The sequence below is a fragment of the Anser cygnoides genome, chromosome 2 (assembly GCF_040182565.1).
Source record: "Anser cygnoides isolate HZ-2024a breed goose chromosome 2, Taihu_goose_T2T_genome, whole genome shotgun sequence".
NCBI classification, from domain to species: domain Eukaryota; kingdom Metazoa; phylum Chordata; class Aves; order Anseriformes; family Anatidae; genus Anser; species Anser cygnoides.
The window spans coordinates 15,247,455-15,265,000 of record NC_089874.1 but is presented as its reverse complement, the minus strand read 5'-3'; the positions used below and the strand labels follow the sequence as shown (position 1 = coordinate 15,265,000).

Below are 17,546 nucleotides of genomic sequence, written 5' to 3'. Positions count from 1 at the left end.
CTTTTGTTTTTCTAAAGGAATTTTAGATTATTTAGAATTCATTACAGCTTTGAATATGTTAAGGACCTGAATACAGGGATAAGAAATGAGTACCACAGATAAAAATAAAGAATATTTTTTTTCTTTAAATCTCTCTTAGAGACAAGATCTATACACCAACAAACAGCAGAATAAAACAAGTCTCTAGATTTCCCTAACATTTATCTATCGAGCCATGTTATTAAGATTTCTGGAATCTGCTATCAAAATCACGCAATTATTTACCTTTCACAAATCTATGCACATAATTAAAGGTATACTCAAATGAGTAAGGTAGTATATTTATTTTGATCCAGATAGCTGTTATCCTTAGAATAAAAATATCTTTTTATTTGACTCCTAAATATTTAAAGTAGAGTTTGCTCAGCTGCTTTCTTAATACCATTTTTTTCCGACCACCCAAATAGATTTGAGATGACTGGAGAAGAATGTATTTGTGAATGGAAGTTGTCACTTCCCATTTTTAGCACCGAGTTTCGTATTAAAGATGAAGAACTAAACCGCCAACTTTTGCCTCTCCAGAGTCTGTGTTTTTCTGATAGACGGTGCACTTCCACAAGCAGGACTGGCAAGCAATTGTAGTGTTTTCAACTGATTAAATATACTATTTTGTTTTAATTGGATTGTTCACTCCCATGACGTTTAGGGCTATAATGCTGTGGTTTTGTTATTGAAGGTGGGGATCTGTTAATTAAGATGTGACTAGGCAAAAGTGCAAGGTATGGAACAAATTACAATAAAAATTCCCTCACCCCAGGACTGGTGCAAGCAAAGATAAACCTCAGCAAACCCAGCACTACCCAGAAAACAAATAAACAAAGAAAAACAGAAAGAAAAAAACAGAAACAGAGAGACTCAACTTTGTTGCTGAACAGAAAACTCAACTCCAAAAGAATCCTGCATTGGTATAAAAATTTGCCATAGCAACGGCAAGGGCCTTAAACATTAGCAGACTTACTGTGACTCCATGTAATTCTATATGCCCAAGTACACATTTCTGCAAACCTGAGTGGAATTAACACCAGCAGCATTAAAATGGATAAATCATACTCGAAGTTATTTTTCATTTTTTTTCGTTGTGCAACAGACATACGGTCTTGCCCTTGTAAGTCTTCTTGTACCTTGTTTTTGATACACCGAAAAAAAAAAAAAAAGGTATGTAAGAGGAAAAAAAATCACGAAGCCTGAGAAAGTTATCTTATAAACAAAAAGCTTTTCCATAAAGCTTTGACTCAACCACAGAACTGCTGGATTTTAGAGATGTCTCTCCGTTGCGACAGTTAGTCAGTTATTAAACCTTAACAGTGTCTCATTCAAATGGCCTTGAGCAGAAATGCTGCACTGTTTAATAGACGGTGTTGTCTCATTCCAGCGCTATCACTTCTTGTGTCTGTTAAGCTGCCTCACGGTGTATGAGCTCTTGTAGGCAGTCAAGTATTTTGTTTACTGGCAGGGTAAGTACAGCGGGCAAAAAGTCCAGCTCTGTCACATTGCTCATCTACAGAGAAATAACCTTCACTTGACAGGAACAGCCAGAAATGGCTGGGGTTAGGCACGGGTCTCTCTGCCACGGGTATCGCTCAGGGCCAGCATGATGTAGTGCTCTAAGGCACAGAGATTTGTCTCAAAACTCTGGAGGAGTCTGAATGTATTTGTCATAGGTAACTGAGCTGCTGTGTCACAGGACATTAATAGTCCGGGATGGATTGGAGTTGATGATGTTCACATGATCATTTTGATAATATATTAGCAGGTTCTTGAGCTATTGAGCTCCTCTGAATATCCTTAGAGCTGCCAGATTTCCGTCAGCATCCATTACTTACACTGCAAACTTTATGTTCATTTACACTTCCTTAAAGTAACCAATAGTCCCACATCACATCAGCACTCTGTTCCCTATCCTCAATCCTCCCATCAACTTGTTAATGAGAAATGCAAACTACTTATCACCTCATAGCACGCACTTCTCAGTGGATGAAAGATTATTCTTTTTTTTTTTCTCTCCTTCTATCCAAACCAGGTCAGAGTTGGCTGCTGTCAAGTGGCTCAAGACGCATCTCTGGATGCAAAGCCTTTTGTTTATGTAGGCTGCACAAGCCATCTCCCTCAGGTGAAAGCATATTTTTCAACAATGGTCCACGTACAGGTGCACTTGTCTCTGCTGTGGTTTGTAACCAACAGCTTACAGATGGAGAAGACTGAAAGGAGGTTGATGAATGCATATAAGTATTTTCCTGCATACGTATTATTAACTACTTTTGCATTTTTTTGTGTGTGTCACTGCTATTTAATAGCACATCTGGATCTATTTTGAGCGGGTGTCTTAACAAAGTCCGTCATCTTAGACTAATATGTTAAAGTAATACATTCTCCTTAAGAGAGAGGGTTATGGTTCCTTAACACCGAAATGACTGTGAACTGTTGAAATGGATGAGATCATTGCTTTATCCTTTCCAAGCACTGAGATCTTGAAAGCCTGGAGTACATGATGGAAAAAAAATTATAATTCAAAAGTACTCTGGGCCAATTTTTTTAAAGTACATATCTAAAATAAAACATTTGGTCACCTAAATACTTAACAACAGCAGCTCCTACAAAAGCAACAATGAGCTTCAGAATTAATATTAATACATTAAGCTGAATTAGTCACTTTGAGCTCATTTGCATGATCTGTAGAAGCGGAGTAAACAGAGAGATCCCATTTGTTTGAATAAGAGAAAAAGGAAAGGTCAATGTTCTGACCCACAATTTAGGAAATTATTCCATTCCTAAGGTAATCACCCTGTCATCCAAATAATTCCCTACTCGCTCATTACAAGAAACTATAATAAAAGCCAAGTTGCCTGTCTAAAGTTGCTATGGCATTTAGATATACAACAATTTGGCCCGTGACCTTCAGTAGTTAAGTTCCCAAGTCTTTAAGAGTGCAAGTTTTTCTCATAGACAGTTTTCCCAAGAACACAGCTCAAATCTCTCATTTGGACAATAAACAGCAGTTGATACGCATAATGGGAAGTACCTCCTACACCCAGCCCCCCTTCTTCCAAAAACCGTTACACTATAACCAAGATGAGCTATCACATTATGTTCACCACATCAAATCAAAAACATCTGGTCATAAAGAAAATGTTTATTTTATTTATTCAATTTCTGAGAAGGTTAAGGGTTTTCTAACACGGGAAGCAAGAAGCCTATATTCTGATACAGCATGTTAGGTCATTTAGGGATATATTTACCTTTGTTCCTCTCCGTGCTGCAAGTTAAAAATACCACAGTTTCAAGTTGGTGAGTTTAAGATGGACAAAGATGCAAAAACTCAACAGGTCAAAAAATCTTCTATATCCACCATAACAGCAAGCAAAGATGCATATGCATGATAATGTTACCTGCGTTGTTCGCAGTGCCTTCAGACACAGAGATGTGGATCTTTGGATGTTTCCACCTCAGTCTCACGTGCATTGTAATGCTAAGTAGCTCTAACATCACCTACACTCATTTTGGAGATACGAGAAATTCTACAGCTGTCATGATACAGCTTCTGTTTACTTGGGAATGTGAGCAACTTGTTCACCATCTTTACTGCAGAATTTTGAAACAAAAATACAATACAATATTTATCCCGCAGTTAAAGGATCCTAATTTAGGATACGTAATTGATTAAAAAGCAACAGTGATTCATTCAATTATGTTAAACAAGATAAGCAGCATGGATTTACATAATTGTATCACTTTGCTAGATCAGATTGAACAGGATTTAAATGATCAATTAGGACGTATATCTCAAGACAGAAGAGTCTCAGCTAATGTAAGTGGCAAAGGGGTGTTATTGTGAGGCATGCATCTCTCTTCTTTTTTGCTGTGAAAATAGATACCTCTTCCTCCTAAGGAAAAGAACTAATCACAGAGATATTTCTTCAAAGAAAATACCATCTGCAAGTTTACATGATCTTTCTAAATTATTTATCATTGGTATGTGTTTTATTTTTATTTTCCTAGAAAATTTCAGAATAATTGATATTGCTTTTGAGGCAAAAAAAACATGTAGTAACTCACAGATTCAAGGGTCTAAACACAGAGCAAATAACACTATATGCACAGAGAACAGATGGCTGAAGAAACTTAAAAGTGAAATAAACATCAATGGAACAAAAATGTGGCCAGCAGAATAGGCAGAAGTCTGGAGGCAGAGGACCATGGGTCCACACTGCCTTGTTCCCAACCAGAGCAGGGAGAGAGGTGGTTGGTGCAAGTTTCCAGATTAGGCACACTCTGTACACTTACCCACGGCTGCTCAAAACTGTAAGTACGTCTCCTGTCTTCTACGTCCTCATCTTGTTTTGCTTGCTGAAATTCTTGTCTCAGGCGCTGTATCCGGTCATGATTGTTAGGAGTTGATCTGTTGCTAAAAGAGGGAAGATAGAAATGATCAATGTACTTAGGAACTGCCACCTGTGACTGTAGTTTCCTAGCCAGGCACCACCACTCCTGTATGGGGGTACAGACTTAAAAATAATTTCCAGGCATTCAATACAAAAACCTTCATTTATTTATTTTTTTATTATGATTAATGTCATTTGACGTATAAACTTCAGAGAGTGTAAGGATAGGATGAACGAGCTTATTGCTAAAAATCACCAAAAGTTACTGGCATCTTTTCAGTACATGTTACTCCTTGAAATGAAGAGGAATACATGTTACTGTCAACCTTAACAAAGAGGAAAATTACAAGAAAAGTGCTAATGATCTCTGCTACTGAATAAACATGAAAGATATTTCTTTCCTATCAATAAACTGTAGGACTGCCACATCTTTATTCGCATCAAATTCATTACAATGTCTGAAGGCCTTACCTATACAAAATTTGATTATTTTTCCCAATCAATAAGAGCTTGTCATCCCGTAGCTCTGTTTTTAACAAGTCTTTTAAGCTGATCAGCCTGAAAGCATCGGAAGGCTCCTGGGCCAGTGAGAAGCCATCCCCCTGGCAGCACCGTGCGCAGGACTGCATTCAGTGTCAGACTGGCTGCTGGCTCCTGTTCTGCAGCCGCTGGTGTGCTGGGGAGGGCTCAGCCCCAGAGTTACCCTTATGGAAAAGTACAGGTGAATCCTCAACTCTTCAAAAACATAATTTTTTCCCCGATGCCTATCACAGGTAATCCTTTCTCCATAGCTCAGGTTTATGTGAAACTATGGTGAAATATGCACAGGAGTGGTTTATTTCATGGGGCAGAGGGAAAAAGGATTTTTATTAATCTCATTGCCATTTTTCCATCTGTGCAGCTCTCACCTGACCCCTACAAACCCCACCGTATTTCAAACATGTTAATGTGGGAATCACAGGAACTCTGACAAACAGGTTATGTTATATCAAGACTAACCAGAAACATTTTACTCTCTTATTATGGTCTTTTTAACCCCCACATTTTAGTGTTTATTTCAAAAGAGATGATGAGGAATGGTCAGCTATTACATTCTTTCAAAAGAGAAATCTACAGGGATGCAATGGAAAACAATTCCATAGATCCTTGTTCTGAGATACAGGGCACAATAAAACAGAGAATTAATATCCCAGGTTTTCTATCATATGAAAAGAGACAATTCTGGAGTCCATTTGGGACTGTTTGCCACATCTTTCCAGACTGATGGGTATAGTAGACTGGAGGACATAGATGTTTGAAACATTACCTTCCACTCTTTTCAGTGACTTTAAATTGAGCTTATCATTGTTTGGTTAGCCGAACAGAAAAATTAGCATGGTTCTAGCAAATTTGGGTAAGTGCTTTTTATTTATTTTTTTGAGCCTCAAGAAATGTTTTATTTATAGGTTAGGTCAATTCTATGTTCAGATTGCCATTTTGAAAAGTACAGCTAAAAGAAAGCTTTATTTAGAACAGGTGGAAATGAGACATTATGGCACTTTCAAAATTTCCCCTTCATTGTAGGTGTTTGGCTAATTTTATTTCCTTAATTCAACTTAATTTTGTGGAACAGCTTATCTCTCTTTGCAGTTGTATGTTATGTAAATTCATTCTTTATTGTCAAATTCTGCCCAGCTTTTCTACATAAGCATTTGTTTTTTCCCATGCACTGCTATACACAGCACTTTTAAAAATGCAATCATCACAATCCAATCCAAGATGTGCAAAATATTTCACAATGGTTTGTTGATTTTTAAAAATAGTATTGTTAATCTAACAAACAAATAGTCCAATACATTCTATACACACGGTGTTTTTTATAAGCTATATTGCATTTAAAATTAAGTGCTAGTATTTGAGGTGTAAGAACATGTTTGAAGGAGAAATGCCCTTGAACTTCAGTGTGAAATTACTAGCAAAGCACTGTACATAGACACCTTGAAGTACTCAAGCTGATCGGTAAGTAATCAGTCTTTCAATCATGTTTATTTCACACTCTAAGGGATCACAATGCAAATGTGACACTGGAGTGTCACATGGCATTCCATGGCAAAGAAAAATCTCAAAGAAAACCCTAAAAAGTACTGAACAAAAGCCTGTGCATCATAAGGAACAGATATATTCTACCAGCTCCAAAATGGGCTATTGGAAAGGTTATTACAGATATGGGGACTTCTGTACCTTTTGTAATTGTTATTAATGAAAAGAATTACACCAACAGAAATAGCAAGAAAGTGCATAGTGTCCATGCCATGAAGCTAAAATGTACGTCTCTTGCAGATAACCAAATGCATGAATTTAACACCCTTTACAGTGGTGAGGCAGAAATAGGACGGACAAGAAGGGTCCTGGGATTTATGATTAACTTGTCTCCAGACCTAAGAACAACTTATTCTAATGACATTAAAAAAAAAAAAGTCAAGCTGATGTAAGAAAAGTTATTCAGAGTTATTAAAAAGGCTTGATAATAGAAGATAAATCTTTTAACAATAGTTCTATTTTATCACAAAAGCAAAGGACTTGACCCAAATTTAGAAAATTGCAAAAGAAGTGAATAATAAAAAGGAATATTTCACAGAAAAGAAAGAGCTAAATTAAAGGGCAAAACCACTTCTGTATCTACTCAAATTTCTTTTCACTCAAAAAGTCTGAGACACATGAAGTGATGTCAAGTGAGCAGTTGCATAATAATAATAAATAACAAAAAAAGCTTAAAACATTTTATTTAGTAGAGAAAAAGGGAAAAGGAAGTCAACTAGGGTCTAAGATACCTTTAAGAAAAAAGATTATTTAAGTCTTAGACTTTAGTTAAGGTTAGTTGTCTTTCATGTCCATTTTCTTCTCAATCATGTCCTCATTCTCTTGGTTAAACTGTTCACCTGTGAACACTTTTCCCACTCTTTCCCACTCTTTCTTTTTTCACTCTTTCCTACCAGTGAAGGTTTGCACATCTCTATCCTGGACTGCCATGTTGTCTCCTATTTCTTTCCATTTTCTTTTCCATTTCTTTCCATTTCTTTCCATATTTCTTCATCCAGTTAATTTTATCATTAATGCCTTTTTTTTTTTTTTTTTTTTTTAATGTACTGTCTGTCTCCTACTGCAACTTTTGAGGTCTTCTCCACTCAGGAAACACTTGGTACAGCACCTTGATAACTCATTCAAACCCCAGTCAACACTTACTATTTTCAAAGGGAGGGAAATACAGTTAACATAATTATAATAAGAAGCAGGCACATTTAAAAAAAAAAAAAAAGTTAAAACCTAACTTTATTTATTTAATTTTTTTTTTAGGTTTTGAGATGTTATGTTTTGTTTGAGATGTTCTGATTTGTTTGAGCTTTTCATTCAAAGGAACTGAAAATCTGAAGGTAAATGCACTTCAAAGAATGCAGGACTACAAGTGGGAAGGAAGGAGGTTAACTTGACATCCATCCAAAGTTTATTGAAGATTTGACCTATGGTAATGTTAAAAAGTTCAGCAAAACCGGAATTACAGCTGTCTACCGTAACCACAGCTTGCCTAAACAGTACTAAACAGTTATGAACCTTCCCCTAAGATTACTTAGGATGTCTATGAACTTAGAGAAGACAGCACCTCCTAGCATGAGATATAAGCTGTGTTTTTCTTCAACATGTTGTCATAATTAAGTGTTCTTAAAAGAAACAAAAAACAAGGAAAGGTGTTAAGGGGCAAAGTAGATGGGGTTGCAAAGGAGCTGGGTGTCATTGCACCACTTCTCTGTTCAGCACCCCATCGCCTTCCGTCTGCAAATGGCACATTTTACAATCAGCTACATTGTGTGCTTTAAAACATACAACCACCAGCATGGGCTAAAAATGCAACTGTAAGCAAGGCTTAGATAGGAAAGGGCTGTCACATATTTCCAGAAACAAGCAGCTGTAGCAATGACCATCAGAGTTTCAGATCATTAAGCAATGTCTCAGTGTGATGTCATGCACTGATGTACAGAGTTGTAATGCTTTCAAAACAGACAGATTTTCAGTGTGATAAAGTAGATACAAACATGCTACTGAACAGGGATGACTAAAGCTTTGGAAAAAAAAAATATTGGCCTGAAAAAGCATAGAAAATGGTCTTAACAACATCACCAGGCAGTTACAACACGACTAGAATAACCAAAAGGTTACTAAACAAACAGCGTTCTTTACACCTTGAAATCTTCTAACACAGATTTAAGCTGTCAGGGACTCTCTGGTCTGACGGGCTGCTTAGATCTCTGGACAGCAGTTATAAAACACAGATGGGTTCTTATTGACTTCAAGCTAGCAAACAAATATCACCTATTTGTATAAAATAAATTTCTTTCTGTTTGGACAGATAACTTGCGTCACATTAAAAATCAAGAGCTGAATGCGAATCTACCCGTATCTACAGCTACAAAGCAGCAGAAAAAGAGCTTATTTCCAACCCAAGGAGGACTAACACTGTCCTTACTCTGGCGGCTGTCCATTAGCTGGCACCGTGCTCACTTACCAAAGTGCGGAACCAGTTGACTGCCTACAAAATGGGCCCCTTCCTTCTGGCTTGAGCAGGATGAAAATGGCACAACAGAAAGCAGAGTGGTGATAATCTAATACAAAGGCTCCTGCTACATTTAATGAAACTCGAGCACCCTCTCGCCACGGTGCTTACTCCAAGCAGATGGATTTCTCTGTTTCAGATGGCCCTTGAGGGCGGATAAACAGAAACTGTCAAGTTGTTGCAAAAAGCCGTGAATGTAAAATAAAATGAAAGTATGCCCTTTACCAGGCTTAAAGTTAGCACCTTACTGTACTGCACAGTCTGCTGGTCTGTTCACCTTAAACAGACTTGTTAATCATTGCTGACACAGACGACTGTGCCCACACACTGCAGTGTTAATGACGGCTGAGCAGTGATGGACGTAGCACTGTCTCCTTCCTGCCAGCACATTGGCAGAGCAGGTTGGCCTTTTCCTACAGTTTTGTTCTATGGCTTATTTTCTGACAGCTAAATACCAGTCCTCAAGCTTAAACTGTTGTTGGTTGTCTCCTTCCAGTGTGCTACATACAATGCTTCTCTGAGACACCAGGGAATCAATTTTGCGCGAACACACTGGTATTAACACGTATGGGCACAACACACAAACAGGACTGACCACAGCCAGCGTCATATAGAAGAGCTGTTGCATGACTACAGACTCACTACAATCAGTTTGAGAAAAAATCAGTTGAGCAAGAGATGAAATTTGTTAAGACTACAACTGTAACATGGTGCAATTGTAACATGAAAGGAGGCACAGAAAGGTTTATCCTAAACTACTTTTGTTTTTCTTAAGTGTCAAAGAACTTATTGGGAATAAGGAATTAAAAGGTGGAAGAGAAGTGTAAAAAAAAAGAAAAAGAAAAAAGAAAAGAAAATGTATCAATTACAAAACTGCAAATAAAAATAGCTTCTCTGAACAAGCTTCATTAAATTTTATCAGCTAGTATCTTGGGGTTTTACACTCAAACCACAGGTCATAAATTCACAGTAAATCCCCCATATGTTCACCAAACACCTGAATTCAATTTCTCTTCTAGTTGTAAGAAACTGAATGTGCTGCTCAAATTAATTATGCATGCAAAGTTAGCTTCTAACAAGGGCAGCTTCTTGCATGCTGAAGGGTATACATCCTATCTGATTTTTTTTTCCAGATCTTTTTCAATCTTGGCTTATTTCTACTGTTCAGGAGGTTATAAAAATCCTTCTCTCCTGCCACTGCATATTTGCTGAAATATGAATGAATACAGAGCATTATATATCTTTTAAAGTCTGCAAGTCTTAAATGCAGCTAAATTCAGGGATTGGCTTAATGTGACAGGCGAGATCTAACACATTACCTGCACACATACCTACACAATTTAGCATATTAATTCCATCAAAACAAAGATTTAAAGCCTAGGATATATGTCAACATATATGAATGTGAAATCAGCTCTTTAGGAAGTTTTATGTCATTTCCAGTTTACTTTCACAGCGGTAGTCATCAGCTCCAATACCAAACACACTACAAAGAAGCTCTGCAAGCACCCATATGCACCCGCTTCCTTCAGTGGCTGAAATGTCTTTTCAGATTTTGACATTGAGATTGGTTGATAACTTCACACTAATTTCAAGAGAGTATATCATTAAAAGTCAAAAACATATGTCTCTATTCTCAGGGCTAAAAAGGTAGTCTTAAATGCTGTTAATTCAGCACTCGATTCAGATGTGATAGCCATAAACAACACAGAGGGATGGAGCTGATGGGGAGGTCACTTCACTACAACAGTTTCTTCAAACTCTCCAGACAAGATTTCACTTCAAGTCCCTATGTGGCCATTCTGTAGCAGGGCCATCATTTTACAAACAGTGAAATTTGAAGAATGCACCCAAGACCCTTTTTATTGCCACCATCACTCTTCCTTATTAGCCTGTCAGAGCCTGCACACCGGAGACAGAAATCCAGTCTTACTTTTCAGGGGAATTCTTCTACTAAAAAGAAAAGCAGAGATTTTAGGAGTTTGCTATAAACATCTGAAAACAGATACTCAGCTACTGGGTTATCACGCAGTCTAAACCTTCCTTCAGAGCTGTTAGATTTTGCAGATACAAGCTAAGGCAATTTTCAACTACATAAAACTTGTTACAGCTGTTGTTATAGGGTATTGCATTTTTGAAGTTAACAAAAGAAAAAAAAAAAAGGAAAAAAGAAAAAAAGAAAAAAGAGAACACCACATATAACCTAAAAAAAATGTGACATCTAACTGAGAATTTCATATCAAAATATTAGGGAAATAGCAAAACCACACCTACAAAGATTTAATAAATTATGGGAAAAGAAAATAATGTTTAAACTTTGATCAAGCTAAGGAAAAATTAGCATTTTTAATTCTATCTGAAATAAAAAGTTCCATCAGAGGCAGGCAAAGAAGCAAGTTCTGATCTTATAAATTTCTTCTCATCCTAACTGGAACAGACAATGCTGGTTCCAGTGCTGTAATGTCTGATAAACATCCACAATTAGTCATCACAGAATATTTTGTGTCAATACGAGGAGGCTTGCCTGGCCCAGTAATACAAATACATTTAACAAAGACCACAGAGTATAAATCCTCTCCTGGCCTAGCTGAGCATTCCTGTGCCAACAGAAGGGATCATCGGAGCGATCCCAAGCAAGCTTCAGGTGACGTCAGCCACCGTCTCCAAGCTAATCCAGCTGCTTTGCTGGAAGCTATTTAGGGAGTGCTCCCTCTGATCGCCTCTCCAGATGAAATGTAGGGCAGAAATCTTCATCAGTGGAGCTGCAATAGGCAGTCAGGGAGCGGTAACTTCTTAAAGCACACCAGCTATTTGCAAAAAGAGACATCTGCCTGTAGCCAACACCGCCTGGATAGTGTGAATGTTGTTACACAGGGACAACCCAGCCTACTCCAGCACACCTTACATGACTTCAGCTATGGAAACGTGGTGACAGTTTACAGTATAAAATCTGCTTGACAGCCAAATTCTATCCAACATTATCAAGCGGAAAAAAAGCCTGTGTCTTTTCATGGGTGGATCCTGATTGCACCTTTTGATGTGAAGGATGCACTGAAACTGAGTGACTAATATACTATCTTTGTAAATGGTGAAATTTAGTTTCATTCCAATGCCAAAAAAATCCTTAAAAGGTATTTAGGTCTTGCTTAACACACTGACATAAGCTATACTTGAAATATATATATATATATATATATTTTACGTTGTTTTACTTCTCTTTAACTACAGATAAAAGCTTAGGAAATAGATTTCAGGGTGTTGTAACTAGCAAAATGCAACAGAATGTTTTTGACTCATAAGCATTTGCCCTCACTAAAAATGACATTTTTAGTTTTAAGTACAAATAGAACTACAGTATCAAGCAGTACATCACTAGAGAAACAGTGATGTATAGACAAAGACATCTCTTTAAAATGCCTGAACATTTAAAAAGATCATACATTACACAAAGTTCACATCCACAGTCCCTAGCAGCAGCTAATATAGTTATGGCATAATTATTTCTGTTCTTTGACAGAGAGGCTATTGCATTATAAATCTCCAAATAATATTGTGATTGATTTTACATTACATCTTACTCTAATGATAGACTAATTTCCAAGTGCAAAATGAGAAGTTGTCCATTAAAAACAAACAAACAAAAATGACTGGCCTAAGAATGCCAGGGCTAGGTCAAAGCTTCGTGAGGTTTCAGAACTCTGAAACTTGGGAAAACCCCCTCTGCTAGGAGCATCAGTAGCTGATGAGAAAATTTACATAAAACACAGAGAAATGTGGAATCACTGCTTTATTTTTGGTGATAAATAATCTGCAACCTCTAAATAAAACTTTAAATCTGAGCTTATTGTTAAGCATTTCATCAGTTAGTGTCTGTGTGTGCAGTTTCCCCTATGACTCAAGTATGAAAAAATGAAAATCAAAGCTAAGATTGATTAATTCAACTGGTGCTTAAATTCACATGGAAGGTGTCTTCTTATGAAGTTGATCACTAAGATTTACACTGACTAACAAAAAAAATAATTAAGAGTTTTAATTAAGTAATATTTATATCTGGAGATAAAAAATCTTTATGATATCTTGTAAAACAACTGATTTTTGGATAAATTCTTTACAGCATTTTACTGTAAAGATGATTTTAAAGATTTTAATAAATTTCAATCATGCATTACCACCACACATTCTTGATTAACTTAAAACTAGAAATTGCGATAAAGTGACGGTCTGAGAGCTATTAAAAAAAAAAAAATCAATTCTAAGCAAGGGCAGACAAGAAAAGCACTTGCCTTTTATCCAAAAATTCAGTAGGTTACTCAGGAAATCGTCTAGGATTCAGCTTATACTACATAATATATTTGCAAAATATTTCACTTATTTTTCCTCTTGGAAGTGCTGAAAGCATCTGTTCCTCTGGAATTATTTTTTCAGATGTACTGTGCAGGATGCTCAGTAATTGCTGATGGTTTGCTATGTTTTGAAACACTGGATAAGAAATACTGAAGTCTTATCTTTATTATTCTTGGGCGGCTTAGTCTCATCCCAAGCACTGATTTCAGATACCCAAATGTGTGTATTTCTTTCTGTGTAGAATAAATACAGTATTTACTTGTAATACCATTTTATTGGTTGACCAAGACAATTAACCCGATAAAGGCTGTAGGAAAGCTAAGCTATTTACCACGAAAAGGTAAAGGCAGGATTTTTGTCAACCAATTTTATTCAACTAAAAGGTAGGTGTGACGTTAAAACTAGATATCTAGGCCCTTTGTGAGGGAAATATACAGGAATAAATTACTCCAGGGTGGAAATTCACAGCACCTGTCTTAGGATGCAATTACTCACCCTTGAGAGCTCATTAGTTCTCTTCATTGACGAAGAAGTGTAGAGTGACGAGCTCAGACTTCAATAGGTAGATTTAGACAACTATATGAGAGCAGATGAATCGTACCCTAGATGGCTAATTTGGACTCAAGGTAGATGAAAAATGAATTCTCCTGGGAAAGTCTAGTGCCAGCAACTCCTGGTGGAAGGTGATAGTCAACTGGCATGGCAGTATAATCTAACCACTTAGTCGTTAGGCAGGAGAAAAAATTAGAATAAAATTTTCTGCCCGTCTGTGATCCATGGTCACTCAGCCTCTCTGTATTTGAGTTCACATATCTATAAATGGGCAAAGCAATTCTGAGACCCTGCATAAAGTGGGACCAAGGGACATGGTTTAGTGACAGGACTAGGAAGGTCAGGCTGACTGTGGGACCTGATGATTTGAAGGTCTTTTTCAGCCTAGTTGATTTAATGTTTTTGTTCTAATTTACTTTACTACAATTTTACTGATTTTTACAGAGTATACAATGCTACTGTTTGTAATTCAAATTTATATTTCATTATATATTTAATATACTTTAGCTTTTGGTTAACCCTGAAGTGGTCAGGCAGTTGGACTGGAAGGTCCCTTTCAACTGAACTACTCCTTATTCTATTCTATTCTATTCTATTCTATTCTATTCTATTCTATTCTATTCTATTCTATTCTATTCTATTCTATTCTATTCTATTCTATTCTGTTCTGGTTCTGTTCTGTTCTGTTCTGTTCTGTTCTGTTCTGTTCTACTCTACTCTACTCTACTCTACTCTACTCTACTCTATATTCTATTCATTTATAGGGAAAAAAAAAACAAAAACAAAACAAAACAAAACAAAAAACAAAGAGTTTTAGTTTCTGAAACATACAGACATATCAGTCTTGCCTGAGATAAGCCAAGGATTGCAACATAACAGCTTCTGTGGTTAGGATCTCCTTGCTACAGATCATTTGTATTTCAACTTTCATATTACATCAACAAATGCTACAAGGTTTTTTCCAGTAACATAATTGCCATTTATTTTTTTTTAGTAAACAGAAAGAAATGAAATATGTATAATAAGTAATTCCACTTAGTAATTCAGATTTATTTTGCACGATATTGACGTTATTTTACAAAGTTACAATGGTATCATTTCATGTTGTTATTCTTACAGTCTTCAGTTGATAGTTTCATTTTGACACCATAATGGTGTCTCTGGGGATTTTGATGACAATATGTTTTGACATCATGTTAAAATATATCCAAACTGATAACACTTTATTTTGTCATCTTTACATAGTTCCAGTTGGATTTCTAAGATACTGCTTTATTCTGACACCATTAATTAGGAAGATTTTAGACCTAGTGGCAAGAGCTAAAAAAAAAAAAAAAAAAAAAAAAAAAAGTTTTGAAAATGCTAAACACAGCTGTATAGCATGCATTGCTGCTGTTGAAACTTGTACAGGCCAGATATCCCAAAATATAACAGATTAGTCACATAATACAGATCAACAGTCAGATCATAAAAACATGAAAATGTTTTTTCTTCTAGAGCTTGATAATAAATTTAATAAATGGTACTGTAATTCTATTTCAGACACTTCAGGCAGGAGGCCCAGCAGCTAACATGCTGCCACAAACCAGAACCTTCTGTTGCTGTTGGAGTGTCTGACGTGCGCACACTTCATGATTCCCTCTATAGAAACCAGAAATTATTTCCTGCATGCTATTAAAATGTGAGATTCCTAGTTCATAAGCTTCACTGAAATGGAAATTGCTACATACGTAATTCTAACTGAAGAACAGCAACGCCAGTTCCAATACAGTGCTCTGAAACGCAACGTCAGAATTGAGCCTTAACTAGCACAAACCTGTCCAGTCCCATCAAATCCAATGAAGATTTGAGAGTTTACAGGCATCTCCAGATCTGACCAAGAGTTTTGAAAGGGTTTTAAGGGAAGAAATTATGAATAATTGTGAGTTTGGGGCTTCTTGTTACCAATACGAAATTCAGGGATTGATTCTGAAACAATTTGCTACAAAAATGATCTGGTAAGTTATCCTTGGGCTAAGGATGCATATCACACCAGTTTGAACAAGTCCACATACAGCAGTATCCCTCAGTTTCTTCGTTCTGCTATTTACTATTTCTTGAATCTTCTCTACAATGAATTAAAGAGGAACTCCAGGGAAATCAACACATTACATGTACTAAGTATATTTATTCAGTACCGCAGCCCAAGTTCTACTTACCAAAATGATTGCTGATAAAATCTCTAATTTTAAACATTAATGCATTAGATTTCTCTACCATTCAAATCTGATCAAAGGGATTAAAGAATTTCTCCTTTTCCCCCCACTCTCCTAAGGCATAATACTTAATAGAAATTGCTTGTATTATCGTATTTCAGACATCAGGCTAGAACTGAGACAATCCCTTGATCCCAGATCATGAATAAAGCATTTAATGGACTGTACTTGTCAAAGGACACAATAAGCATTTGATCTACACAGTAAACAAATGTCTGTGAAAAACAACCCCCCAGAATAAAAGTTTGCCATTGCTGCTCATTATTTAAGATATTTTCCCTTCATCTTTTATTTCAGGATTAAGGCTCTAAAGGCATTGCCAGGATGACAGAACCACATTGAGATGAAAATGGAATTTCTCAAACAGTTGATAGCAGCAATGTATATTCCAGGGAAACAACTAATAAGTCCATATAAAGTTCATACATAATGACTTTCCTGTAAAAGGAATTAATTGTTACAACACCAAAAACTGTATAATTATTAAATGAATGACAGAAGGCTACGTTGTACTCTGACATTATAATACGCTCCACATCTTCTTTAAGAGATTCCTTGGGGTACTTCCAGGGAAGAAGAACTCCTGCTAGCAGAACAAAATGAAGCTACAGAAATGGGAGCATGTGTAACTGTGAACCCAGTTGACCCGAGGAATTTGCTACATACCTACAAAATGCTCTTTCATGATCCCAAAAGACAAAATGAAATATTACAGGCAAGTAACAGCAGCTATTAACATAAGCAATACTGCAGAGCCAGTTCCATTTCATGCAAATTATAGACTTGTTTCTACTGGCATTGACCATTCTTCACCAGAAAAAACAAATAGGCTGAACTGTCTGAGATGTCTATATAGAAGAATATGGGTCTTTTAACAAATGTTTGTATTTATTAAAAAAAAAAAAAGTATAAAATATTTTTTCTACCTCTTGAGTTTAAAAGCTCAGTGGTTATTCTTCAATTACCTTAAAAAATAGGAATTAAATTGTTTGTTTGTTTAAATCTTTTTTTTTTTTTAATATAATGAGCTGTATTAATGCAATGAGGTGTTACATGAAAGACTAGTGAAATACCAACACAAAACTTCACTGGTATTTATAATTAATCTCTGAAATAAAGTCATGGTGTAGTACTGTCTCTGTAATCCAAGGGTTGTATTGTAACAGCTCACATTGTATTTTTTTGTCACATGTGACTGCCATGATGTTGTGAAGAGGCCAGTAGTATAAGACACCTGACTTACAAATGGTATAAGAAAGCTTGTGTAAGCACTAGCTTTCACTGGAAATGCCTTCTCCCGTACAGGTAACAGAACTCCATGAGTATCTATGGGAATTTTCAAAATGAACTACGCAAGATACAAGTTCCAGAGAGCAATTTGTATTGCTATGA

At 36.3% G+C, this 17,546-nt stretch overlaps 1 protein-coding gene across 15 annotated transcripts in view; it reads right to left on the bottom strand.

Moving 5' to 3' along the window:
• Positions 1 to 17,546, bottom strand: part of PARD3 (par-3 family cell polarity regulator) — a 447,799-nt gene that overhangs the window by 12,451 nt on the left and 417,802 nt on the right. For all 15 annotated transcript variants that reach the window (XM_066991510.1, XM_066991516.1, XM_066991505.1 and 12 more), the window contains one exon: positions 4,321 to 4,441. In XM_066991510.1, the coding sequence (XP_066847611.1) occupies positions 4,321 to 4,441 (121 nt within the window). The remainder of the gene's footprint in view (positions 1 to 4,320; positions 4,442 to 17,546) is intronic.